This window comes from Pseudorasbora parva, chromosome 17 (genome assembly GCF_024679245.1).
Source record: "Pseudorasbora parva isolate DD20220531a chromosome 17, ASM2467924v1, whole genome shotgun sequence".
In the NCBI taxonomy this organism is placed as follows: domain Eukaryota; kingdom Metazoa; phylum Chordata; class Actinopteri; order Cypriniformes; family Gobionidae; genus Pseudorasbora; species Pseudorasbora parva.
This window is the reverse complement of record NC_090188.1, coordinates 33,143,431-33,171,209: the sequence shown is the minus strand read 5'-3', so window position 1 is coordinate 33,171,209 and position 27,779 is coordinate 33,143,431. Positions and strand designations below refer to the sequence as shown.

General features: G+C 39.7%; 1 protein-coding gene across 1 annotated transcript; it reads right to left on the bottom strand.

Moving 5' to 3' along the window:
- Window positions 1-838: 838 nt before the first annotated feature.
- polr1b (RNA polymerase I subunit B) lies at window positions 839-27,779 on the bottom strand. Its single transcript, XM_067421371.1, has 15 exons — window positions 27,541-27,779; window positions 27,264-27,431; window positions 24,190-24,336; window positions 23,962-24,094; window positions 23,739-23,875; window positions 16,969-17,192; window positions 16,129-16,300; window positions 14,702-14,870; window positions 14,308-14,589; window positions 11,728-11,861; window positions 11,452-11,622; window positions 6,271-6,427; window positions 5,974-6,170; window positions 5,640-5,890; window positions 839-3,009 (listed from the first exon to the last, which is right to left on the bottom strand). Exons 1-15 carry the CDS (start codon window positions 27,712-27,714, stop codon window positions 2,127-2,129), a joined length of 3,399 nt encoding a protein of 1,132 aa, XP_067277472.1. The 5' UTR covers window positions 27,715-27,779; the 3' UTR covers window positions 839-2,126.

The following is a 27,779-nucleotide window of genomic DNA, read 5'->3' as shown; positions in this document are numbered from 1 at the left end:
TGCCAGTGAACCGCGTGCCATTTTGGCGCTATAAACAGCAATGGCTCTCTTCCCTGATTTTGCAGCAGCCTAATATAAAATCTTCACTGGAGGAGATATCGCAATACCAAAAAATGTGACACTATATTTGTTGATGTAAACCGATGTAAACTTACGATATGATTCGCGACATATATTTAGTTTTATCCACGGCTCATACTTAAAAAAAAAAAAAAAAACCTTTCAGCATGTGCTCACCCTCATGAAAAATGTCATAAAGTCAACTTAAAATCAATTAGTCGAGAGGTGTAATCCAAATCTTCTGAAGAGGTGGACATTTTCTGAAGAGATGGACACGGATTTTCAAATGCGTGTGTAAAATGCGAGAACGAGTGTGCAGCCTAATGGAGACATCATTTAAATGTTTGGATCAACTAACTTTTAAGTTAACATAATAAAACCTGAGTAGTAGGCCTAACTGTTCGCTACAATCTGCTAGCAACTGTTTCTTTGTCATTTCAAGTTATTTATAATAAAGAACCTATTTTAGCCATAGACCGTAAAATAATAGTAGCCAAAAATTTTTAGCCAATCATCTGGTTGTAATGACAACAAATGGTCGCTTGCTGGTTAATGCCGCCCTCTGCTGTCTGGTTTAAAAATCATACTATGATGTCACAAAAACTATAACTGTAGAGGCTGGCAATAATATCTGTCTGATCATGTTAACATCCAATAGTTTGACTTTGTAAACACTTAATAGTAAAAAAAAAAAAAAAAAAATAAATAAATAAATTGGTAAACACTTTGAAGCCTAGAATTAATTCAGATTATTGATGTTTGTGTAGGCTATCATTCATGTGGAAAGAGGGCTGCATCTTTCTTGCGACGATTTTCAATTTCAGGTAAGAAAAACTACCACTTTTTAGGTTGTTAATAAAACTTATAATTAACTTCTTTAATTGCCACATTTCAACATCAAACTGCAACATTTGACTGAACGCACGAGATGACAAGTTGAAGGCAATCTTCATTTCAGGTACAAGTAGGATACAGTAAGTCAAATGTGAGGAATTGTGCAAATTCATGATTGATCATCATGTGATAAAATAACCAATTTACATTTAAGACCTCATAAGCATAAATGAGAATGATTTTCAATTTCAGGTTAGAAAATGTTTACCTTTTTAATTTTTAGGTTATGCACAGCACTTAACCCATAAATAACGCTATTGTTATTTTTTGTTTTGAATTACATTTTTGGCCTGACTGGGCAACTACAACTTGCTACAACTGGGCCATCATCTTGGTGGCTCTCAGGGTGAGGTCTATCATACTGTGGAGTTTCCAAAAGATCTCAGGGGAAGAGCCTTGCTTGTGCAAGTGCTTAAATATCTTGGCCTGGAACACTTAAAGGACAGCCACTGAGTGCAGGGCTGAAGCTACATGGTCTGCCACAGCATAGGCTTTTCTAGCGATGTTGGCAGTTGTATGGGAGGCTTGTTGAGGTGCTGTTTATTATTTAAACGAAAGATGCTATTTGAACTTGTGGCAGGGAAGAAGGATAGGTGCACACTGTGGGGCCAATCATTTTTTAGGAGGGGCCAGTACCCCCATGGCCCCACCCTGTCTATACAACTGCTAAAGTAACCATGTAATTTATTCTGCTATAATTACAAATGACTTTTTGATCAAGTCATAAAAAAACACAACAGACAAATCAGTTTTAAACCAGTAAGTTGTGTAAGCTCTCAAGACTTAAATCAGTGTAATTATTCATTAGTACTCGAGACAATCATTGTAACAAATGGTACTTTAATGAAATAAAATAAAATGTTACTAAATAGTATTATGAGTAATTACAACTAATGGGCGTTTTCTGGGGCTGGTTGGTGCTTCCTTAAAAGTACAAAAAAATAGAATAGAAGAGATGTAGAATGAGAAACAATGCGAAAGAACTCCCATTCATATGCATGACATTAACATTAGTCCTGCTACTGATACGAAAATACTGTCAATCCACTGATAGACATATTTATCATCTCATTTATACAAATGAGACAAATACTCTGCTTTTTTCTTCACATAAAACATTTAGGCACTTTATTTTCCACATATGCAAAGAAACTGAATACATCCCAACAATCTCACTTGACGTCTAATTTGATTTTAATGTTCATTGCCGCAAGCTCTGATAAGAAGTATCTGAAAACATAAGGAACGGATATATTCTCAATGGAGTCGCTCTTATTGCACAACAAGCAGATGGTTTTCCGATGCCGTGTAGCTGACCAATGAGGAGGCGGCTTTTCCAGAAGTGGTGACAGCATGCTGCCACAATCCATGCAGACTTGTGCCAAAGAGCGGTCTGAGCAGTTAAACAGCCGGTCGTGAAGCAGAAATGATGTCCCGTGAGCCAGCAAAGCATCCCGTTCCATCTCTCCGAACCGGATTCCTCCCTGGACGTTCCTCCCTCCCAGTGGCTGATTGGTCACTTTATCTCTTGATCCAGTAGTTCTCACCTGGAACTTGTCGGAGACCATGTGACGCAAGCGCTGGTAGTAAACCACCCCAATGAAGATGTCTGCCTCAAGCTCCAGGCCGCTGATGCCGGAGTAGAGCCGCTCCGTTCCATAGTAATTGTATCCCGCGGCTTTTAGAATCTTGCCAAAGTGCTCCAACGCAGAGCTTTCCTCTGAGAATGTGAAAGGTGTGGCATCGTGACACAGACCGTGAAGAGCCGCAGATTTTCCAGCCATGCTCTCGATGAGCATTCCGATGGTCATTCTAGAGGGGAAGCCATGAGGATTAAACAGGATGTCTGGGCACATGCCGCTCTCGGTGAAGGGCATGTCCTCTGCGGGCCACAGGCGGCTCAGGATTCCTTTCTGACCATGTCTGCTGGCAAACTTGTCTCCAATGGTGGGGTTCCTGGGAATGCGGGCTGTGATGCAAACGCGCTTGAAACGACCAGTGCCGGTGTCATTGCTGCACACCTTGATATTGTCGATAACACAGCTCTCCTGGTACCTGAGAAGAAACAAGCGTTCAGAAATTAATAAAACCTGACAAAAGGTTAGCCCCAGCTCCGCCCCACACATGCATAACCCAGGCAACGACAATAGCAGAATCTGTTTTGTTACTACTCCAGGTCGAATATTCAATAAAAAAAGTCACCCCTTCCATCACAAAAACACAAACTGTTCTCATATCAACTCGATAGTACACAAGCACAGCAGTCCAACTAACGGCATTTTACAATTAGGACCAGATTAGAGTTATAACTATATAACTTAGGAGCTAGGAGATAGAGCTACACGAGCACGATAGTCTAGCTAATGACATATTACAATTATGATATAATAGGGTTATCTAAATCATGAAAAGAGGAAACAAACATACAGTGAGGAAAATAAGCATTTGAACAGCCTGTTATTTTGCAAATTCTCCCACTTCGAAATCATGGAGGGGTCTGAAATTGTCATCGTAGGTACATATGTCAAACAATCTAAAAAAAAATCCAGAAATCAATATATGATTTTAAAATTATTTATTTAAATGATACAGCTGCAAATAAGTATTTGAACACCTGTCTATCAGCTAGAATTCTGACCCTCAAAGACCTTTCATACAATCAGTAAGAATCCAACTACTAACATGGCCAAGACCAAAGAGCTGTCCAAAGACACCAGAGACAAAATTGTACACCTCCACAAGGTTGGACAGGGCTACGGGGAAATTGTCAAGCAGCTTGGTGAAAAAAGGTCCACTGTTGGAGCAATCATTAGAAAATGGAAGAAGCTAAACATGACTGTCAATCTCCCTCAGACTGGGGCTCCATGCAAGATCTCACCTCGTGGGGTCTCAATGATCCGAAGAAAGGCGAGAAATCAGCCCAGAACTACACGGGAGGAGCTGGTCAATGACCTGAAAAGAGCTGGGACCACTGTTTCCAAGGTTACTGTTGGTAATACACTAAGACGTCATGGTTTGAAATCATGCATGGCACGGCAGTTTCCCCTGCTTAAACCAGCACATGTCCAGGCCCATCTTAAGTTTTGCAATGACCATTTGGATGATCCAGAGGAGTCATGGGAGAAAGTCATGTGGTCAGATGAGACCAAAAACTTTTTGGTCCTAATTCCACTAAATGTTTTTGGAGGAAGAAGAATGATGAGTACCATCTAAAGAACACATCCCTACTATAAAGCATAGAGGTGGTAGCATCATGATTTGGGGGTGTTTTTCTGCACATGGGACAGGGCGACTGCACTGTATTAAGGAGAGGATGACCAGGGCCATGTATTGTGAGATTTTGGGGAACAACCTCTTTCCCTCAGTTAGAGCATTGAAGATGGGTCAAGGCTGGGTCTTCCAACATGACAATGACCTGTTAAGCAATTGTTGACAATTAACTTGACTGGCACACAGCCAGGATAACCAAGGAGTGGCTCTGTATGAAGCATATCAAGGTTCTGGCGTGGCCTAGCCAGTCTCCAGACCTAAACCCAATAGAGAATCTTTTGAGGGAGTTCAAACTCCATGTTTCTAAGCAACAGGCCAGAAACCTGACTGATCTAGAGAAGATCTGTGTGGAGGAGTGGGCCAAAATCCCTTCTGCAGTGTGTTCAAACCTGGTGACAAACTTTTGACGTTTGACCTCTGTAATTGCAAACAAAGGCTACTGAACCAAATATTAACATTGAATGTCTCAGGTGTTCAAATAATTATTTACAGCTGTATCATACAAATAGATATGAATATCATAAAATTTATGATAAATTAAAATAAGCTGATAACATCACTGTTTTCTCCAGAACGACTGTACAGCTAAATCTAATTTTGTTGCAATATTGTCCTGTTTGACACTGTGAAGCTGCTTTAACACAATCGTGATAAATGCACTATATAAATAAAGCTGATTGATTGATTGATTGATTGAAATAGTTTAAAAATCATACACTGTGATTTCTGGATAGTTTTTTTTTTTAAGATTATGTCTCTCAAAGTGGACATGCACCTACGATGACAATTTCAGACCTCCTCCATGATTTCGAAGTGGGAGAACTTGCAAAAGAGCAGGGTGTTCAAATACCCATTTTCCTCACTGTATATTAGGAGTATAGTATCTTACTTGTGGGACACATTTGTGAGCTGACGCTTGAAACAGACAGTGAGGAGATTTAGATGCTCCATGCGGTGTGGAAATGAACGGGTCTTTTCTATCGCTGAAGTGAGCGACAATAAGATCGCAAATGAGCAAACAAACGAACATGACACACGAGCATATTCAAGCAAAAGCCAGCATATTAGTTCTCGGCTGAAGTCCGTTATACGTGTTGTGTGTTTTGAGTAATGACATAACCTGAGCCTCTCTTCTTACCATCAATAGTAGACTTGCCCCTTACCTGCTGATTGGCTACAAGTTTGTTATTGGACTCAGCCTGTGTCCGTTTTGTAAAACGGTTTTGAAATAACACTTACCCCACCTTTAAACCAAAAATTTAAATTAAACCTGTAAATATAAGTATACACGCTATATTGAAAATATATGTATAAATACTAAAATAGTATACAAAACAATATTAAAATGAATGACTATTATGACTATTTAAAGGACATTATTTGAAAAAAAGCAAGAAACTAAAGTGATGGCTTACCTGAAAATGATCACATGGCTCTGGCCGGTATTGAGATTGATGTAGCTGTAGTAAGGGTCTCCATACTTCAGCACAGAGCCAATAAATGGCAATCCATCTGCATCCAGTTTGTTCATTACTTCAGGGTCACTTGGCTTCACCCCAAACACAATGCCGTCTTCACCTTTGAACTTTTCAGTCAGATCTATGAGTTCAGACTTATAAATAAAACCATGAGCAAAGCCACGCTCCCATGAGGACTTATTGACAATCTGGAGAAAGTTCAAAAAGAATGAACAATATTAACAAATTCCAAAGAATGTCTGAGAATGTACTAACGGGAAGCTATGCTTACCATAGCGTCTTCCATATCGTAGCCAGAGTAAGAAATGACAGCCACTATTGCATTGGTGCCAATAGGATAATTGTCCATGTTGTAATGGTCGTACATCGCGGGTCTGACCAGAGGACTCTGGGGGGTCTGCAGGCGGTACAGTTTATTGTCGGCTCGTTCCTTATATGAATGCAGCGGGAAGCCCATGGTCTGTTTACCTACGACAGGATGTCAAGTAAGTTGCAGTGCATAGTTCATTTGTTTTCTGATATTTGCAGACATGTTATGAAAGATATAATCCAATAAAAACAGTCTTACTCATCTGGCACTGGTACATGTTTCTGGGGCTCTGGTTGTGATCAGAGAAAGGAATAAATTCTGCCACCACGCTCAACATGCTGTGAGGAAACAGCTCTTGATGTGTGGTCACTCCTTCCTCTAACTCTTCCTCGAAGATGCCCACATTTAGGTACGCCTGAAAAAAAAAGCCAAAACAATTAAAGACTTCTAGAAACCAGCTAGGTTATAACCTCATTTTAATGTGACATTTACATTGTACTAATGCTGGGTACACAACAAAAGAAAATCGGGCTGACTTTTTGCCGATTTCCCCCCTTACGACAATCCTAGCTGTGTCCCGATTATCTTGATGCTTCTAGAGATGATCTTATCAGATTTTCCTGTGGTGTGAAGCGTGTTAAGAGTGTCCGAACCTGCTCGGAAGAACGTCGGAACCATCCCTATCGCAAATCGTAAATATTCAACATATTAAATATTTAAAATCAGAAATCCTGATGTGTGGGGGGAACCCTGAGAACAAACACGCTCACACTTGCATAAAACAAAATAACATCCAATCAGAAAGCAGGCTACGATATCAACAGTTCTATTTAATTCTAACATATCTTCAAATATTCTCTAATAACATAAAATGGTTATGAACTGTAAGAAACTCAGACTTTAAAAACAATTATTTAAAATGTATTGAATAAGGCAATTTCAAAGAGAATAATATCTATTTTCCAAGAGACAACTGAGAACAACAATTATTAAAAAAACAGCAGGGCACTATTTCACCTAAACCCCTTTTTTTGCATGAATTTTCTGTTAAAATCATTTCAAACTAGCCTAGAAATCTAGACGCACCCTAGCCGCAGCAAATCTAATCTGCTGCGAGTATCGTCTAGCAACTCTCAATACAGTTCTGAGCTGTAAAAACCAAACTCTGGTCAGGCCAATCATATCGTGTATAGAGTCAGTGGGCGGGGCTTAACATATTGACGGTAGAGTTGCGCTTGCGTGCTACTAGTAAAGACAGAAGCTGGCTAATGCCGGTCTTTCGAATCAGCTTTGACCGAGACTCTGGAAGACTTGGAGTTAAGCTTTTCTCTGAGAAAAGAACAGCACTAAAGTCATTCTTAAGAAGGGAAGATGTGTTCTGAGTTTTGCAGACAGGATACAGCGAAAGTTTAATCTATCAACGAGCTCCGCTTCACGTTGCTTTGGTTGGTTTTAGCGATATCCTATTGCGTGCAGAGGGAGTTTGAAAGACAACCGTTTATCCTGCCCCTCGGATTGAGCCCTCTCAATGGTGAGTTCTTGATGTGGGTCTGGCTTGTCAGGTTAATTCCAAACACCATCATCGCAATTTCTTCCTGCATATCATCCACTTATTCTGAGGCCGGAAAAACACTGCAAGCGTGGCGCGAGCGTGGCGTGTCTGTTGCGTGTCAGCCGCGGGACGGCTGCATGATGTTTTCCATGCCTTTGCACACAAGAAGCATGTCTGATGCAGCGCTGCTGCTATTGATATACAGGGAAGGCCTATACTTTATGTATAATATCTTTATGTGAAGTATACATAAATATATTAAACAAATATATAGCCTAATGATACAGCAAAGACAACGTTGGGACTCGCAGTATACAGTCCCTGACAAAAGTCTTGTCGCTGATCTATTTTCTAGAAATACCTGATATTAACTGACTTTTAATTAATCAATTGGTGTTAGAAATAGCTCATATGAAAAGCTAAAACCCTCCCAAATGATGTTTAATGCACTGAAATAAATAATTTTCACAGAAAAAATATTTATCATTTAATCAAGACAGAAAGGTCAAATTTTGGCAAGACAAAAGTTGTCGCCTGTACAGAAATTGAAGAAATTTACTGCGAATACAAAAATATGTCAGCAAATTAATTTGTGGTGCTGTGAGATCCAAATTTAATATCTTGTATGACTTCCATGAGCTTGAAGGATCATCAGGAATAGCTAAGAAAGCAGTCTTGCATGCCTCCCAGAGTTCATCAATATTCTTTGGTTTCGTCTTCCATGCGTCCTCTTTCATCCTACCCCACATATGCTCAATGATGTTCATGTCTGGTGACTGGGCTGGCCAATCCTGGAGCATCTTGATCTTCTTCGCCTTGAGGAACTTTGATGTGGAGATGGAAGTATGCGATGGAGCACCGTCCTGCTGCAGAATTTGGCCTCTTTTATGGTTGGGAATATAAGAGGTAGCTAAGATTTCTTGGTATTTTAGACTATTGATGTTGCCTTCCGCCCTGCAGATCTCTCGCACACCCCCATACTGGATGGAACCCCAGACCATGATTTTTCCACCACCAAACTTCACTGTTTTCTGGGTGAATCTCGGACCCATTTGGGCACCAATTGGTCTCCTGCAATATTTGCGGCGACTGTGGTGTAATTCAACAGAAGATTCATCTGAAAAATCCACCTTCTGCCACTTTTCCTGCGTCCATCCTTTTAGCAGGCTGTGGGCCTTGGCAAATGCCACACGTTTTTTCAATTGTCTTTTGTTTAGTGCTGGCTTCCGGGCACTGATTCGACCATGGAGGCCATTTCGAGACAGAATCCGACAAACTGTTCTGGTTGACACAGGGACTTCAGGTGACCAGGTCTCGTGGAGCTCTACTGCAGTGGAAAATGGGCTGGCCTTGGATTTTCGAGCCAACAAACGGTCCTCTCAAGCAGTTGTCTTGTGGGGTCTGCCTGACCTGGGCTTGTCAAAAACGTCTCCAGTCTCTTCAAATCTTTTGTTTATCCTCTGTACTTGAAGCTGAGACACATTGAAGGTGTCTGCCACATCAGCAGTGGATCTGGTCTTCAGCCTCTTGATAATCAAAACTTAAGTCTCTGGGTGAATCTTAGGCATGTTTGCAGAGGTCTAGTTGCAGTTGATGTGAAGGTCTAGTGTACTGGGGTTCTTCTTATACACACTTGAGACCTAATTGATCCAATATTAGTCACAGGGGAAGCTCATATGACAAGGTGACAACACTTATATCTTTGCAAAAATTGACTCAATGGGCTTTACCAAGCTGTGAATATTAGAATACTTTTTGCAAGTTTAGTTTTTCACTGAAACATTATCACAAAAGCTGGTGGGATTAAAATGAGCCATTTCTTGTAAAAAAATCTTGATTAGAAATATATTTCAGCGGCACTTTAGGTCAATTTGTACACACGCGACAAGACTTTTGTCAGGGACTGTAGACTATAAAATCTATGGTAAAGATGGCAAAATAGGCTGCAGAATATTTAGTTCTGTATTGATGTGCAACAATTGAAAATGGAGATTTATTATTAATTTAAATTACAGTTATTTGCATTTGTCACAACCTTTCAAAAGACTTTCAAACCTCAAAATGTAATTTATTCATGTCAAAATGACATCTAAACAGCTTTTCCTATTCTATTTTGCGTGGAAACACACTTGAGTGTCGCGTGAAAAATAGGCGTCGGTTCTATTTCTAGCATGCACACGTTTTCGGCGCAGCTGCGTGTCACACAGGCAGTGTGCAAGCTCTAACCTTTTAACATGGGATCTGAAATAAAATGGAAACGCCACGCAGCCGAAGATGCTCACGCTACACTTGCAGCGTGTCACAGGTTCTGAAGTCTCGTGACATTTTGCAAGATTTCCTGTGTTTACAGTTGTGACTCTGGTTGAATATCGTTTGTGTGTGGTGTGCTGTCTTTGTCACATCATGGTACACCACACACACAATAAGAGCTAGGCCTGTCACGATAAATTTTGCAGGATGATAAATTGGCCAAGAAATTATTGCGACAAACAACAATAGTGGTTCTGAGACCATTTTCATCTTAAATAATGATAATGGCATAATAATGCAGGTACACATTTTCAAAGATCAATAAAGTTATTTCTAAAGACTATTTAACACTGAAAACATTTCAAACATCCATGTTACGTCCCAGGACATATGTGTATGTTTTATAATTATGGTGTTTGTGTCATTTATTGATGTACTGTATTATTGCCAATGGACCCAACTGCCTGCTGGCAATTGTAGTTTTTTTTAATGTGTGTTACAATAAATAAATAAATAAAACACCCAAAAATAATAAAAGCAATGGACTTAAATAAATACCGAAAACAATAAATAAAATGGATAAAAACTGTAACGGATGATTGTATTTTAGGTGGATATAAGGGGCCACCATTCACAAAACCCACGGTTCAGCTCATCACGGTTTTAGGCTCACTATTTTCAGTTCTGTGGTTCTTGTTGTTGTTTTTTCTTTTATTCGTTAACACACCAGAAATGTCGCAATTTAGGGTACAGTATAAAAAAAAAAAAAATGTCACATGTATTCATGCACAAACCATCTCCGAGGAAAGCTAGGTGAGATTTTGATACCGCAAGAGACAAGACATTGATGACATGCTTTTCATTTATTAAAAAAGGAGAATGTGTATTGCTATCTCTACAGGAACTTGTATGCCTTTTTAGCACACAAAGATTGAACTAAAGAATTAACTCGAACTAAAGAATTAATTGTCAACGTCAGTGTAGCTTTAAGCCTTGTTTATACTCGAAGAGTTCGCACAAGGGTGCACGCAGCAAAAATGACCAACGCGAGACCCCATTTCGCTTGCAGGTGTGTGCACGTCAAATTTTGTGTGCGGATCTGCAACCGAAGAAGCACGAGTTCCAGCATCGAGTATAAACACCTCCCCAAACGGACGAGGCACACGTTCAGTCAGAGAGAGAGGCGGAAAACAAACAAGAATGAAAAATGGAAATTATCGCAGTCGGAAAAAATATCGAGCTTTATTGACTATCGCGACAGGCCTAATAGGAGCAAAAGGGTTAAATCTAGGATTATTTGTCCCATCACATTTTGAAAATCTTATAAGATGTAAAAAATATCTTGGTGTGTACCCAGCATTTCCCAAACAGGTACCGAGTAATATATATTAACTATATATATGATATATGACAAAGCTTTGGAAGTCATTAAGTAGCCTGGTTGCTAAAGTGTTTTTAGCAATTTCTAATGTATTTGGGGTCATTGCCAGGACATGCCGAAGGTCATTGCCAAGATTTATAAACAAAACAAAAAGAACAATTCAGAAATGTTAAAAGGACCTATATGGGACTTTTGCAGTTAACCACTGCGGTACTCGAGTTTCACAAAAAAATAAAAAAAATAAAACAGCTCTCACCTGTTCAAAGGTGCCAATAAGCTCCTGTTTGCCCAGGCCAAGGTTCCGGACGGGCCGCACCATGCGACAGGGTGTGGTGAACAGATGGATGCATGGGTACAAGCTGGCTTTACCTGTCTGAGGAACCAGAACAATCTCAGTCCAAGGTGGCACTTTTTTCTCTCTCAGCACCTGCAGACGACACAAAAGTTAAAATGTATATTATAAAAAAAAAACTTTTAATATAACTTGATCAGGGATAAGAAAAATACAAAAAGAAACCAAATCCTGTCCCACCTTAAATCTGCGGAGAGATTCGATGACTGAGGGCGCCACTTCTTTTTCCACCCAGCCAATCATGGCTCCGTCCAGCATGACGGGATAACAGTCTGAATATGGCTGACCAGGGTTACCGTCTACAGTAGTCACACCTGGTGATAGATTTAAATTGTTTTAATAGTAAATAAGCAATTAATCCCATTGAATTGGATATTATATGTAGGGCTGCATGATTTGGGGAAGTCCCCCTCAACTAGGATAAAAAAAAATTGCAATAGAAAGATAGACATTAAAAAAGATGGACGACGCCCTTTCACTATCTTCTAATGACGAAAAGTGAAGCCGCCAATGTCTGAATATGGCACTGACATCTTGCGCTGATCTGGGACCTGAGTCTGTGCGTTATAAAGCAGGAAGTAGAGCATTGATATCAAAACCTGCCTACACTTCCACAGTATGTTAGCTGCAAAAGTCATTATGCTAGTGTGAAATAAACATTTGAGAAAATGTAGAAATTAAAGTTGAAGCTACAATCTCCTCCTGAAAATAATAGAAAAAAAAAATCTGTTGGTGCTTCAGTGACTACTTCGCTCAAAGCAGCTGTCAAGCATGACTTTTTGGGTTGAAAATGTTTTAAGCTCCAGGTATGCTGTGCTTGTCTTACTAACTTTTTTGTTTACAAGTATTTATTTATTTATTTATGCATCTTACCAAGTAAAAATAATAATAAGCCAGGGCTCGTAAATGTCTTTATCAAACAGACACAATGATTTATTTCTTGACTATTCATTTATTTTTTGACTATTATTTTTCTATTACACATAGCCCACAAGATCGGTCGATATAAGCGCGAACGTGTTAAGTGTCCTTCAGATGCAAAGTCGAGACCACAGCACAGAATGGAATATTATGAGATTAATCAGCCTGCCGGGCTTTGTGAGCTACTGCCCATACATGTCTGAGTCCAGTGTGCTAAAGGTATATTGTGTTAGACACTTACACATAAGCAAAACGATCTATAAAAATGTAATACTATTACATAAACGTGTTTGTATTACTCACATAACTGTGTTGCACAATTCCTGTCAGATCCAGCATCGACGGGAGATTTGTTTAAACAATCCCGCAGTGAAATTAAGTGAATATGTCTTCCCCACGTGAGCTGGAACTTAATTCTTTCTCCGCCAGCATTTTAAAAAAAAAGTTGCCAGCCACCGCCAGGGTTTTTGACAATTTTTACAAAAATTTAATAGCCCATAGAATATTTTGTTTAATGAATATCTGAGCACGCAATATATAAAAATAAAGAGCTAGCCCTTCTTTTAAACAAAAAACCCGTTTTATTCTAGCTTTATGCATTCCTTTTTTGTCAACACTTGAATATGGGTAGGTCTCATAAAAAAAAAAACTAAATTTTGAACAAAAAGCTGAGAAAATAACATATTTGTGAATGACTGTTTCCAGATCAGATTCAGAGCAATGATCAAACACAGATGTAGGAGATAGAGTCCATCAACACTCCTAATGCTTGCACAGTCATGTTACTCGTCCTGGGTCCACATTTCATTCAGTAACATTAGGCAATTTGTTTATTGACGATGATTACGTTATTTTTAATATGCGTATGATTACATGCGATCGCTCGTTTCACTGCCTTCCTCACGTGTTTTGATCAGGAGATTCATTACTCTCATTCAGAAGATGCGCAATAGCGCCCCCTAGCGCCCGACAGTGAAAACACGGAAAATTCCGTTTTTGGCCTGGAAGCGTTCTCTCACAAATAACGGAAATTTCCTTGTTTGGCGGGGAAAGAGTTAATTTCAAAATAAAGTTTAACCAAACATTCCTAATATTAGGATCAGAAGGAAGCTTATGTAGTGACATCAGCCAGGAATTCTTCCATAACCAGGAATAGTGCAATTTCTTGCCATCTTCCTCTGCATGTTTATTGTTGTTGGCTAGATAGCACAAGCCCTCCATAAGTCGGTGGGCAGGGCTACTAAATTAGACGTGCTGTAGAGGTGCGTTTCGTAGCGCTATGACGTAAGAATGAAGCTCACGGCCGTTTTCTGGGCCTGGTGTCTATAAAAGCTTTTCTTTGATTAACAAGTTTTCAGCTCTAAAACTTACAGGATACTCTTATATTACCATGACCTTTTATAAATCAAAAGCTCAAGGGAAAGTTAACTTCTCAATTCATCACCCCTTAAAAGCTTCTCTTTTTTTGCCTGTTCAGAATTGCTTCTTTTGGAAGATGATTGGTGCATGTTGCGTTCCAAAATACATGTTATAAGCGACCCAAACTGAGCTGATGAAGAGATGATTTGTGTGGAGCTGCATTTACTGTGAGTGCAGCCACTCTGAAAACACTGGATCGTGAGCTGCTCACGTGTAAAGCTCTGTGCTATTGCCACACTTCACTCTGAAACATGCAGTGCATCTATTAATTTAAATCACAGCCATTGCGATTTGATAATTATACTTTCCATATTGAGATTTTTGTTTCATCGACTAACCATGCAGACCTAATTATTTTATAACTTATTTAATAACTGCTAGAGTCAACTGAGGATCTTGTTTAACAATGATGTTATTTACCAAGAGAGCAGAGCAGGGCAGGCAGGGTGGTTTTGGGATGCACTTGTGCCACAATCTCACATTGGGCTGTCAGGTGGTTCATAAGGCCGCATGGTTCTCCGTCAGGAGTGTGTACCGGACATAGGAAACCCCAAGACTCTGGCAGCAGCTTCCGCACACTTGTGGTCCTTATCTTCGCGAAAACGGCTCCTCTGTGTACGCATCGGAAATGAGACAGGTAACGGATGAAGTTCAGCTTATCCGCCACGACACACAGTCCATTGTTTTGCACCATGCCCAGACCTGGGGTTAAGAAGACAAATCTGAATGAAGCACACTAAAATCATGCAACCGCACATTATGTATCTTACTTTATTCTATAATAAAGTGGTTAAGTGCAAAAACAGTTTCATACCTGTCTTGGACAGGAGGTTTCCTGTGGCTAACAGATACTCAAAGGGTTTGGTGAGGTCTGAAGTCATGTTGAGGTGTCTGGTTAAACTATCTGTGGTCAGCTCTCCTGATCTTTCACTTCTCTTTTCTAAGACTTGTTTCACCGACCCCAGCCAGCCTGTCATTTTTTCCTAAGGAGCATTCAGAACAGCTTTGGGAAAACGTTGACCTTCTTGAATGACCTTACACTTGCAGCTACACCAATCAGACATAGCATTATGACCACTGACAGGTGACATAAATAACAATGATCATCTCTTCATCAAGGCACCTTTTAGTGGGTGGATTATATTAGGCAGCCAGTGAACATTCTGTCCTCAAAGTTGATATGTACCAAGCAGGAAAAATGGGCAAGTGTAAGGATTTGAGTGAGTTTGACAAGGGCCAAATTGTGATGGCAAGACTACGGCAAGCATCTCCAAAACAGTAGCTCTTGTGGGGTAATTTCGCACTTCCAGTCTGCAGTGGTCAGTATATATCAGAAGTGGCCAAAGGAAGGAACAGTGGTGAACTGGCGACAGGGTCAGGGGCGCCCAAGGCTCATTGACGCACGTGGGAAGCGAAGGCTTTTGTGCGGTACACCGGACCTCGGGAACAATGGGAGAAGGTTGCCTGGTCTGATAAATCACTTTTTCTTTTACATCACGTGGATGGCCGGGTGCATGTGCATCGCTTACCTGGGGAACATATGGCACCAGAATGCACTATGGGAAGAAGCAAGTCAGCGGAGGCAGTGTAATGCTTTGGGCAATCTTCTGCTGGGAAAACTTGGGTCCTGTCATCCATGTGGATGTTACTTTGACACATACCCCCTACATAAGCATTGTTGCAGACCATGTACACCCTTTCATGGAAACAGTATTCCCTGTTGGCTGTGGCCTCTTTCAGCAGCATGAAAGATGCCCCCAGCCACAAAGCAAAAATGGTTTAAAAAAGGCACAACGAGTTTGAGGTGTAGACTTGGTCTCCAAATTCCCTAGATCTCAATCCAATCGACCATCTGTGGGATGTGCTGAACAAACAAGTCCGATCCTTTGCCGATCCATTGAGGTACCACCTACCAACTTTCAGGACTTAAATGATCTGATGCTAAAATCTTAGTGCAAGATACCACAGCACACCATCAGAGGGTCTAGTGGAGTCCATGCCTCGATGGGTCAGGGCTGTTTTGGCAGCAAAAGCGGAACACAATATTAGGAAGGTGGTTATAATGCTATGCCTGATCGGTTAATATATACACTGTAAATGCTGTTCTTTCAAACTTTCTATTCATCAAAGAAAAACAAAAATCATACCAACCCCAAACACTTGAATGGTAATGTATATGAAATGAGTATTGACAGGACTGTGCAAGAGAGACAGGTGATCCGATGGTAAAGGTGATCTTACTTTCAGGAACATGAGGTAGAGCTGGCCTGGTGTGAGAACTTCCTGAAACATCAGACTGTCAGGGTTGTCCTCCATACACTCCTGCTTGGCAAAGCTAAAGAGCTTCCGTGTCATCATACACAACATGTAGAACTTCTCCACATCTGACCTCAGATGAATACACAGACATTCACTGCAAACAGAAGGATAACCCTGTAAAAATTCCACATTTGACCAAATTTGATTGAAGATGTATATAAACAGCGATGATTTAATATCACCGTTTATTATTATTTTGTCACATCACCCAGCTCTACATCCAACAGTCTCAAATATATAAGAAATCCTAGGCTGCATCCAAAATCACATACTTCCCTACTAAATAGTAGGCGAAAAACAACATGACAAGAAATGTCAGAATTCACAGTACTCAAAAAGAAGTAGGGAAATGGATGACCTAATTCTTCTGGTGGGATTCTTAAGTGTGTATAAGACAGACACTTTCCTTTACCATAAGGCCACAGGAAAGGATTTATGAATGGCAGTGAAGCGACGCTTCTGATGCTGGTAGGTCACATGATAATGAAAAAAACAGTGAATGTAGTATGTCCAGATTATTTTCATAGCACACACATTCATACTATATAGAAAAAAAAATGTAGTGGTCTTGAAGTAATTACTTATTCAAAATTGGCACCCACTCAAATGTGTACTCAATTTTGCAGCCATATAGCTAAATTAACTGATTTTATTAAGTCAAAAATATTTTACATCACCCAACCTATATACATCAATTTATACTGAACAAAACAGCAGAACAAACAAAAAAAGATTGTAGGGTCTGTAACTACTAGGACTTACCCTAACAGGTAGTGAGCACACTGCGCGTGAGTATACCATTCTGGGAGGTTGAGTTTGACCCGGAAACGCTCGCCCAGGTAACTGAGCACCTTGGCTTTAGTCGTGCAGCCCTGGTCCATGACAATACGCAGCATTTCTGAAACGCAGCTCTTAAAAAAAGAGTTCTCCTCTTTACCTTTAATCAGCTCCTGGTAGATCTGGTAATCCGAGAAATCCACTAGAGCCTTTTGGGGGTGAGAGGAAAGGCATTATTATAAATCAGGCACCAATGTTCTAATGATTCTAATGTAACAAAAATATGTTTGCATAATGACTGCTTAACCTTGTAATAGGGCAGTAACACTACAATTTTTGTTCCAGTGACTGACATTTATATGTATGTGAATGTGGATAACCAGAAGCAGAAGCTCATGCGAAGAAAAGTATTTTGCAGCTGCAAATTTTACACATGAACACACGACCAGCAGAAGATTTATATGTCAGGTTGTACCAATTTTAAGCGTGCAGGTTTGCAGAAAAGTGGAATAGATTGTTAATTTGCTTGTGAACCGTTTTTTTTATTATGCATTTTTGTAATTATTAGAGCATGATGTGATGCCATATGACTGCTGCAGTGCGCTTGCATGTTCAAAGACAATACATTGTCCCAGGCCATCATCGACATCTATCCTGATTTCCCGATATCCTGATTTTTGCAATGTTGTTGTATAAGCTAGCCTGATGTGGTAATTAAGGGGCCTGTTTCAACCGAACCAGGAAAGAACTCAATTGGATAGACCTACAACCAATCAGAGCAACGAAGCGATGTCAAATGTTAACAGAGTTCAACTGCACTGTGTTGCCAAGTCCGCGTTTTTTCCGTGGGTTGTTTTCTATGTCCGCGGGTTGAAGTGACTATAATGTGATATATAGATCCATGAGTGCGAATTTTAGCAGGCAACCATGCCAAAATAACACACATTTTACCCCCCAAATGCCATTTTTGCCCCTGAGAACCCCCTGAGAAGCTATTGTTTAGGGCTAATAGTTGGAGGGTTTTGTTGTAAAAATTCAGCAACCCTGTCTGTAAAAAAATAAAATAATTTAATGATACACAGAGCACTTACCCAACATGATCATCCTTTCTGAGAGAAATTGTGATGGTGAATGCATATACAAGCAAGCTCTCCGTTTAGGATTCAAACAAATATAATCCAAGCCCCTTTGATGACGTGCATGATTACGGTCCTGTTTATCATCTGTCCGTCATCGTCTAAAGCCCGCCCTGATGATTTCATTGGTCCGAACAGTTTCTGTTCAGGGATAATTACTCCTCTATGGAGCAAGGCCAGACTGAACTGCCCGACCTAAAAATTGTGGGCGGGGCTGAGTTCAGCAGTAGTGTTATACTAAATGTTAAGTTGAAGTAATAAAAATTAAGAAATCCAAAATAGAAAAAAAAGGGAAAAATACTACGGAAATTAGTGCTACCATCAACTGTCTGGTTACAACATTATTTAAAATTAAAATGTTCAACGGAAAAATTAATTCATACAGGTTTCAATTGGAACAACACGAGGGTGAGTACATGACAATTTTCTTTTTCAGGTAAACTATCCCTTTGAGAATAGACCCAGACTGAAATGCACAGTTCAGCAAGTGAACAAGAAAAAAATAAATAAATTACAAACAGAAGCACAAATAATTAAAACAAAATTAAAATACAAATGAAATGAGTGCTTAAAGGTTTACAGGTAGGTCTAAGAGAATTTAGTGTGATGCCAGGATTTATGTAACACATGATTCTTTTATACATGGATCTTTGCGTGAAAAAAGGCAGCGGCTATTTGCACTAAATGCAAATAGCAATAGATAGTATTTATTTACACTAAGTGCAAATTAGGCTTGGGCGGTATCCAAATTTTGATACCGTCAAACCTCCTCCCTATTTTACCTCGGTATGAGGTATTACCGTGAATAATTAAAACATTATGATGTAAGGCTCAGACAGCGTCAACAAACTGTTGGCTTGGCATATATATATATATATATATATATATATATATATATATATATATATATATATATATATATATATATATATATATATATATATATAGGCCTATATTTTTATTTTATTTTTTACATTTGAGCCCCTGCCCCTGAGAAACTCTCTGCACGTTTTATGCTTACCGTTATGAGACAATTGTCAGACAATTGACTTTTTTTTTTGTGAGTCCCATGTCCACTTGATTTTTGTGGAGTTCATGCTTATTGCTTACATTGCCAGCTGTGTGACAAAAGGCTTCGGCAATATTACAGCATAGTCCGAGGGTGCGCTCGGTTTTTCATCCACGCAGCAGTGAGGATGGTGGTTTCGGATATGCGCCCTTAGGTTCAAGGTATTTCCATCTCTCGCGGTCATCTTTTTGTTGCACAATTTGCAAATTGCCTCGTCTGTATTTACCGTCAAAACCCAAAATACTTCCAAACTGCAGAAGTTGTGCTCTTTTTCGATAATAACTCAGTGCCCGACTCGCCGTCTTTTCCCCTCTCTCTCTCTCTCTCTCTTTCTCATCCACGCTGTCACAACAACGCATACACATATTTAGGCATTTAATAAATAAATAGTATTTAATATGTAAATAGTTTAATTAGTTCAACTTATTAAATATTTAATAATTAATTGTTGATCAGCAATATGTAAGTTGATCTGTTTTTTTTTTTTTTTTTGACGGTTTGACGGTATTGAAACTGATACCGTTGCTATTTTTAGATCCCGCGGTATACCATTTTACCGTATTACCGCCCAAGCCTAGTGCAAATAGTCTTTTGTTGTTAGATTAACATTAATGACACAGGCAGCAGCAGGAAAATTAAGCTGCCGTCACTTTAAAAGGTGTCATATTAATGCCATTTTTGTACTAGTTAAAATAATTCTTTAGTGTACGGATGGCGAAAACGAAACTTTTTCTTGACCGACCACCGAGCCTCATTAGCCGGTTGAAACCAGTTAACCGATTAGTTTAAAATATGCTGCGCTATTTGAAATAACAGCCGCAAGCCGCGCCTGCAATTTCGCAACTCTGTTGTATCTCTATGATCTCTCTGCCTCCGCTCTCATACACAAACTGTCCCGGCGGCGACACATCCCTTCCACTCGCGTCACTTTTTTAAAATCCTCTACAGCGTGAAACATGAGTCACGCAAGCGCGGCGCAGAGGAGCTTGTTTGTAAATGGAGGACAAATGGCTGCTAAGTTTCTAAATGGTTTGGTTACAAGGTGATCGCGTTGAAAATAAAGGCATTTGTCTAGCGTTAGAAGCTCATTTGAAACATTGTTGCGGCTCGTTTAAGAAAATGACAGCTCCGAAGAGACGCCGCTTTAGTTCGAGGTAGTGCTAACAATAATAAAGAAAGACGATCAACACCTTATGTGTTACCACTGAAATGTAGATGTAACATATTTCCAAATGTTAGCCCATCTTATGCGGAATGCACGCTTCATATTGTCGTCTGCCCTGGCTCTAACCTCGAGTGTTAGCCTGTTTACTTTTGGAAAACCTTGTGAGCGCGCAAACCCAAACGCTGTGACCTCGCGCCAAATGTTTTTATTGGTTTATTAAAGGGGGGGTGAAATGCTGTTTCCTGCATACTGAGCTTTTTACACTGTTAAAGACTTGGATTCCCATCCTAAACATAGACAAAGTTTCAAAAACTAATGTTGGACGTTTGATGGAGTATTTCTGTGTCAAAAATACTCCTTCCGGTTTCTCACAAGTTTCGGCGAGTTTTTTTCGAGTATGGGTCTATTTGACGTTAATAAGAGCGGAAGGTCCTTGTATGGGCCGTACGGGCTCTTCTCCCGGTAGGGTGCGCGCGCGCGTGACTAGAGCACGCTGTAAACAGTCTCTCAGCTGCAGATCCAGTCGTCCGTGAACGGCGCCGCGCTCCACTTTATTCCTATGGGTGACGTCGAGCGACTTCAACTCTTCAGCACAGCATTCCGGGAAGGCAGCGCTGCATTTGAACCGATTTGAACGCAGAAATGACGGGAAGCTTGACAACATCGTTTCAGTTGCGTCTCAAAATGGATTTACACACCACTGCTGTCACAGGACTTTACCAAATCATACCAAAGAAGTGTGTTTCTGACGGAGCGGTCCCAGCGATAAAGCTTCGACGGTGAGTTAACTTAAACTGCTTCAAATGTCTCTGCTATTGGCTACCGTCGCATGAGTAAACATCAGTAATAGACAACAATCGCGTGCTTCGTCATTCAAATGCGCTAACGGTTACTCCATTGTTGTTCTGTGTATAACGTTACAGTATGCTTGCTACTTCTAAGGTCTAGTCGCATACAATAGTCCATAAACCGAATCATGTCCTCATACACTGCGAGTAAACACACAGAAATGTGGAGAGGCCACTAAATACAGTAACTTACATACCACAGAGACGGACGTCCTGCTGTTGCCGTTTCTCCTGTTCAATTTATTTCTCCCTCAGATTTGATTGTGGATCATTATCTGTATTAGCTGAGATAGCGATGGGTTTCTCCACGCTTGAGGACGTCACCGCTTTGCGCCCTTGTCATTCTTTAGCTCCGCCCACACGATACGCCTCCAGGCGCTCGTTTTTTTCCGGAAAGACTCGGTACAGCCTATATTTCTTTTATAAATATGATAAAACTAAAGACTTTTCGGAGAAATGAAGGATGCAATACTACTCTATAGGTACTCAAGATTGACATGAGATTGACTGAAACTGAGTGTTTCACCCCCCCTTTAAGTACAAACAGGCGAGTTATGAAAAATTGAGTGTAAGGGATTTGTTCACGTCACACAAAAAGATTTTGGAATGAGACGGCTAACTGTTGTAGCGTTTAGTCCACTGTCTATAATAGCCTAATTTAGAGATCACTTTTTTTAACCGACAACTTTGATCGGTTTACGTTTAAACGGTCATCGGTTAACATCCCTACTTCAGAGTCTAAATTAAAGGTTTGTAATATACTTCAATTAAAAATTCTCTTTAGAATTGTAAGTAAAAAACTAATTTTACCTGGTCAAAAACAGCTCTGTTTTTAGCAAGCCATTTCAGCGCATATGGCTTTAAATGATAATGAGCTTTGCTTACCCCGCCCCTCTGTTCTGTGTGGCGCTTTGACACACACCCACGTGAAGTGCAGTTGTGTATGTAAGACTGAAAAAACTAGTAGATGCCGAATTGTCTGATTGAGGAACAAGGACTCTCTGAGAAAATAAGGGAGATTAACATCTGAACTGAACTGGAGACGCAAGTCTCACCTCACTATCAGCTAATCTACATCTTTCCCTGTTGACTCCCTCTCCCCCAATTCCTTCCCTGTCTCATGCTGAGATCACTGAAAATACACCCAAAATCTCTCTCTTACAATGTCAATCCACACGATACAGTATTATATGTGTTTGATATCATTTGAAATGTCTCAGTGCGACTGGTACAAAGATCTCATCCTCACAGAAGTTAACCAAAACATAATCAATGTTTTAAGAGTTTAGAGATATCTTGTCTTAGTTTGGTGGGCGTGCCTTTTAGCAATTTGGCCTTTACATCCACACAAGTCTTGATCAATGCAAATTCCCATTGTGAACTCGTGTTTACACTTGAAAGAGTTTGTGCATTTGTTTCTGGGTATTTAAGGGAATGTTACAAAGAGCTCAGGGCTTGACACTTTAAACCGGTCAGCCCGTAATGTTGGATGTCTCAAGATAGCCAGCATTATGTAGTTTTCAGAAGTCAGGTATATATTTCATGTTATATATGGATTACCTTTGAATTGACTATGTAATTGGCTTTATACATTTACCTGACTGTAAAATAAATTGTTACACTTTGATTGATTCTGACTTGCTCTGGAATTATTCAGGTTGGGTATAATTTCAACAAAGGGTTAAACGGAATAATTAAATGTGTACTTAAACTATTAAAAATGAATGACCAAATAACCAATTGGCATTCTAACCTAAATTCTAAATTATGATGAAATGGAGTCAGATAATGAGAAATTGGAATAAAATCCCGTTTTCCCCGCTGAAAAGACCGAACGCGCAGCGACCTTCACCCGCCGATCGTTAGCCTCCATTGGGACGATTTGGGCGGCCTTACATATTTTGGAGAAAGAATGGCAACGGGAGTCTCTGATGACACATTGTATCAATTTGAACCCGGAACAAGATGACGGCCTGGCGAGCTGGACGTTTCTGAATGGTTGGTTAACGTAATGTCACTTTGTTCTATCTTTGTATGCACTGGCAGGGTAACGTTAGTGTAGTGATATACGTATGCTATGTGTTTACTGATGTATAAGTTAGTTCATTAACAGATTGATGTAACAGATAATGGTCATGAAAAACTTTTTTCAATTGGGCTGTTTTTTTTAGCAGTCATGTTGTGCCGCCCTAATGTGCGTACAAAAAAATATTTCAAAGAGCGCACAAATATTACTGAATGGTTTAAATTCACTTGAATGAAATTGACATGCAATGCATATGATAATCTATTTTTTAGGCATGTTTACTAAGTTTACTTTAACATGTTTACTTTAACATTAATTAAATGTTCTAATTTACCTAAGGCCAACTCCTGGCTTAATCTAAGTTCTGTCTGTGAAACTGGGCCTAATAATACTAAAATAAACCTGGTAGTAAAGAAGGCTAATGTTAGCTGGTCATTATCACAAAAGAAACATGTTTAGGATGATTCGGGCAGCTTATATAAAAAAAAAACAAATAAAAAAAAACGTTTACCTTCAGAGCAAAGCCCAAGGGAAGAAAGAACATCTCTTTCTGGTAAATGAAATTCACCATCACTGTTCCATTTTCCAGATAGTGAAGATTCATATTAATGGCTGTGTGTTCGTCCTTTACAGAACGCAATGAAATACCTGCACACAGTTAATCCTGAAGTCAGTCTGTGTATTTAATAAATAATATTCAGATATTCATTCATATTCAAAGATTCAACACTCACCGTACTGAGTGTAGCCCTGTCCTCTGCTCTTAAACTTTGGTCTTGATATAGCAATGGGATAGTTCCGCCTTGGCATGATCAGAAGACGAATCGCCTTCTCTATGCCATTCACCACAAAATAACCGCCCATTTCCTGCAGGAAGAACGAGACTCACAAGTGTTATTTGGTCCAAAAGACAACAGTACGATAGTGATGTGTAACGTAGTTCTGCGACGTGTGATTTATACCTCAGCTTCTTCGTGATGTTCAATGAGTTCTTTAGGTGAGAGGCCATGAAGGTTGCAGAGTTTTGATTTGACCATGATCGGCAGCTGTCCCAGATACTGTTTGATGATACCTTTGGGAATGCCATTAACAGACCAGCTCAAGTCCACCTGTGAAAACACAATACAATGATATCAGTGGTTATCAACTGGTTTTGCTCCAAGACCTAGACTGTAAGACCGTGTCTTAGCCTTCAGTCAGCTGAATGTCCGATGCATAAGGCACACAAAATTGGAACCAATCGTCATATTTGAATTCTACAGAATTTCCAGGAGACGTGCGTGTCCCGTTCTTTAAAGCAGCCCTATTATGCTTTTTCAAATATTAAAGGGTTAGTTCACCCAAAAATTAAACTTGTCACCCTCACCTGTAAGACCTCCGTTCATCTCCAGAACACAGTTTAAGATATTTTATATTTATGTTTTTTTATATCTCACACTTGCACTATGTAAAATGCTGTATGTGTATATATGCGTGTGTGTGTGTGTATATATATATATATTAGGGGTGTAACGGTTCACAAAATTCACGGTCCGGTTCGATACGATACACTGGTGTCACGGTTCGGTTCGGTACGGTATGTTTTAGATACAGCAAAAAGAAAAAATTAGCAGATAAATTACCTTTTTTAATTATTTTTTTAATAAAACTAACAAAGTATGGATTTTTTTTTTACATTGAACAATGACGGAGTTATACTTTACCCATCTTCTATGTAGTTACAGGAATAAGACATTAGCTCTTTACATTAGCTCTCTCCACACTTTTTTCACACACTACTGCTTCTGTCATCCCCCAAATCCTCACTTGTTTGACTCTCAAGGGGGCATGTCTGAAGAACGCGGCTGTTCAGCTCCCATTCATAATGTAATTACGTTACATAATGCCGTTACAGTCAGGTAGCTTTGTGTAGCCCTTGACATCCAGCCTGTTGTCAGAGAAACCGCTATTGCTTTGGCCAATTGGTTCTCTGTTTGTGCTTTTGTTTTTTGGGACAAAGCAGGAATTACTGGCTGAAATGGGCTCGTGAAGGAACATTGTAACGGGGCTCAATTACTAGCATGTTCTTAAAACTCCGTCTGCAGTGCGTATGCGGTGCGTTTTGCACTGCGTATGCGGTGCAGGAGGCGCACACCCTGTTGTGCTTTCAAATATGCTGCGTTTGCAGTCCGCAACCGTTAACATGGGTACGGAAAAAATACGCACCGCATAGACTACGCACTGCAGACGGAGTTTGTGTGAAAATGGGCGTAAGGTCTCATATCCGCGGCTATAAATGGGCCACTCGCCGCGGTGATGTCTTTTGCCATTTGAATAAGTTGGAAATGTCTGTCTTAATGCTGCGGGGATAGTTTGTGGCTGTTTCTCCTTTTTATCGTCTTGTTGTCGGCGTAAATGAGTTGACATGGCATGAATTATTCCCGCTGCTGTACCATCATCTAGCAAATGCAACATACCGTTGTTTTTTTTATTCATCACTCTTGCCAACACCATCATAGCTTACAAAGAATCCAAAGTTCACCCAAACACCAGACCTGTTGGTTATTGGAGGATCTTCTATTTCTGGTTTGTTAAACGCAATAGCCATTTTGCCACGAGCATTCAGCACGTAGCCTACTGAGTAAGCGAACACCTGACTGAGCCGCCTAAAACATATTTGGTGTTTTTTTTTTTTTTTTTTTCTCACTTCGGCGGTGTCAGGGGTATTGCCTGTTATGTCGTTTTGGTTATTGTTGAACGCATGTTATTATATTTCAGACACTTTTTTATTTTTCCAAATCTAATTAATTAGTCAGAGAACCGTTCGGTACATAATGCGTACCGCGTACCGAACCGAAAGCCTCGTACCGAACGGTTCAATACGAATACGCGTATCGTTACACATATGTGTATATATATATATATATATATATATTTTTATTTTTTTTTATTTTTTTTTTATATAAACTGTATTTGCACTTCTGGTTGGATGCTAACTAGATTTCGTTGGCTCTGTACTTGTACTTTGTCTCTGCTCGTTGAATCTGAAGTTGAATCCAAATCTGATTTAGTCCGAGCACTTTTCTGTTCCTGTGAATGCACACTATACTGTCCATGTCCAGAAAGGTAATAAAAACATCTTTAAAGTAGTCATTGTAACATCAGTTAGTTAATTACAATCGCATCGAAAATACATTTTGGTCCAAAAAAACCCAACAACTACGACTTTATTCAGCATTGTCTTCTCTTCCTGATTTGTTTTAAATCCTCAAATAAAGATTAAAACGGTTATGAATCAGCGAATTGATTCATGATTTGGATCGCCAATGTCACGTGATTTTAGCAGTTTGACATGCGATCCGAATCATGAATCAGTATGTAAAGTCATAGTTTGTGATTTTTGGACCAAAATGTATTTTCGATGCTTCAAGATATTCTAATTAACTAACTGATGTCACATATGGACTACTTTGAAGATATATTATTACCTTTCTGGACAAGGACAGTATAGTGTGCATTCACTTTCATGAACGAACAGAAAAGCTTTCTGACTAAATATAAAATATCTTAAACTGTGTTCAGCAGATGAACAGAGGTCTTACGGGTGCGGAACAACATTAGGGTGTCATTAATGACAAATTTCATTTTTGGGTGTACTAACCCTTTAACCTTCATGCAGTGTGTAATATAGCAGTATGTAAATGTAAAAGGTCTCCAGGCTTCCAGATTAAATTTTACTGGACATAGCATATTAAACTATTTGAAATGCATAGAAATACATTTAATTATTTAAAAATAACAATTATGTGTCTCATTTGCCACTGCAATTAAAGCAGATACCCATTTAATGGTTCAAAAAGTAGATTTGTCATTGTGTTATTGATTAAATAGATTATAGAATCTGTGGGTGGTAAAAACATATGATTAATGCAAGTAACCATATATGTATATTTTATAGTATTTGTTAGCATTAAATATTTTCCCATCTATCTATCTATCTATCTATCTATCTATCTATCTATCTATCTATCTATCTATCTATCATCCTCAGACTTACCACTAGCTTCCCCTTATATGTGCAGTGCCTGCCTCTGCACTCGGCAGGGAACATTCGCAGATCTTTGCTGATTCCTCCTTTAGGAACCGCTGGAGTGTGAACGATGGCCTCCACAAACGACAGACTGATTCTGTTTCCCTTGTACATGAACTCCAAAGGAGGAATGGCCTGTACACAAACATATTTGACTTGTATAACCAGCACTTGCATGTAAGTGTCTATAGATAAACAACATGTGTATTAACATGTGGCGTGTGTGTGTTTGACTGCACCTCACCTCCACAACCCGGCATAATCCATCAGTAAGTGCCTGATCAAACGACTCAATGTGCGCCTTCACAAGCTCCTGCAGGGACACGCACTGTTTATCTTTAGGGTCACCGAAGCCTGCCTCTGTCAAATGCGTTAACCTTGGCTCGGACTTTAAATTACACCACTTGGAGAGATCCATATTGCTGAGAACACACGTGTGTGTTTGACAACGTGAACTCGTCAGTAGAGCGCATCACTTCCTGC

Excerpts from the sequence above, each read along its gene's own strand:
- polr1b (XM_067421371.1), bottom strand. The coding sequence starts at position 27,714 with ATGGATCTCTCCAAGTGGTGTAATTTAAAGTCCGAGCCAAGGTTAACG. Across the intron at positions 17,193-23,738 it reads CCTTGGGCTTTGCTCTGAAG|GCTCTAGTGGATTTCTCGGA; the intron begins GTAAACGTTTTT and ends CACCCCCAAAAG. Across the intron at positions 6,428-11,451 it reads TTATTGGCACCTTTGAACAG|GCGTACCTAAATGTGGGCAT; the intron begins GTGAGAGCTGTT and ends TTTTTTTTTCAG.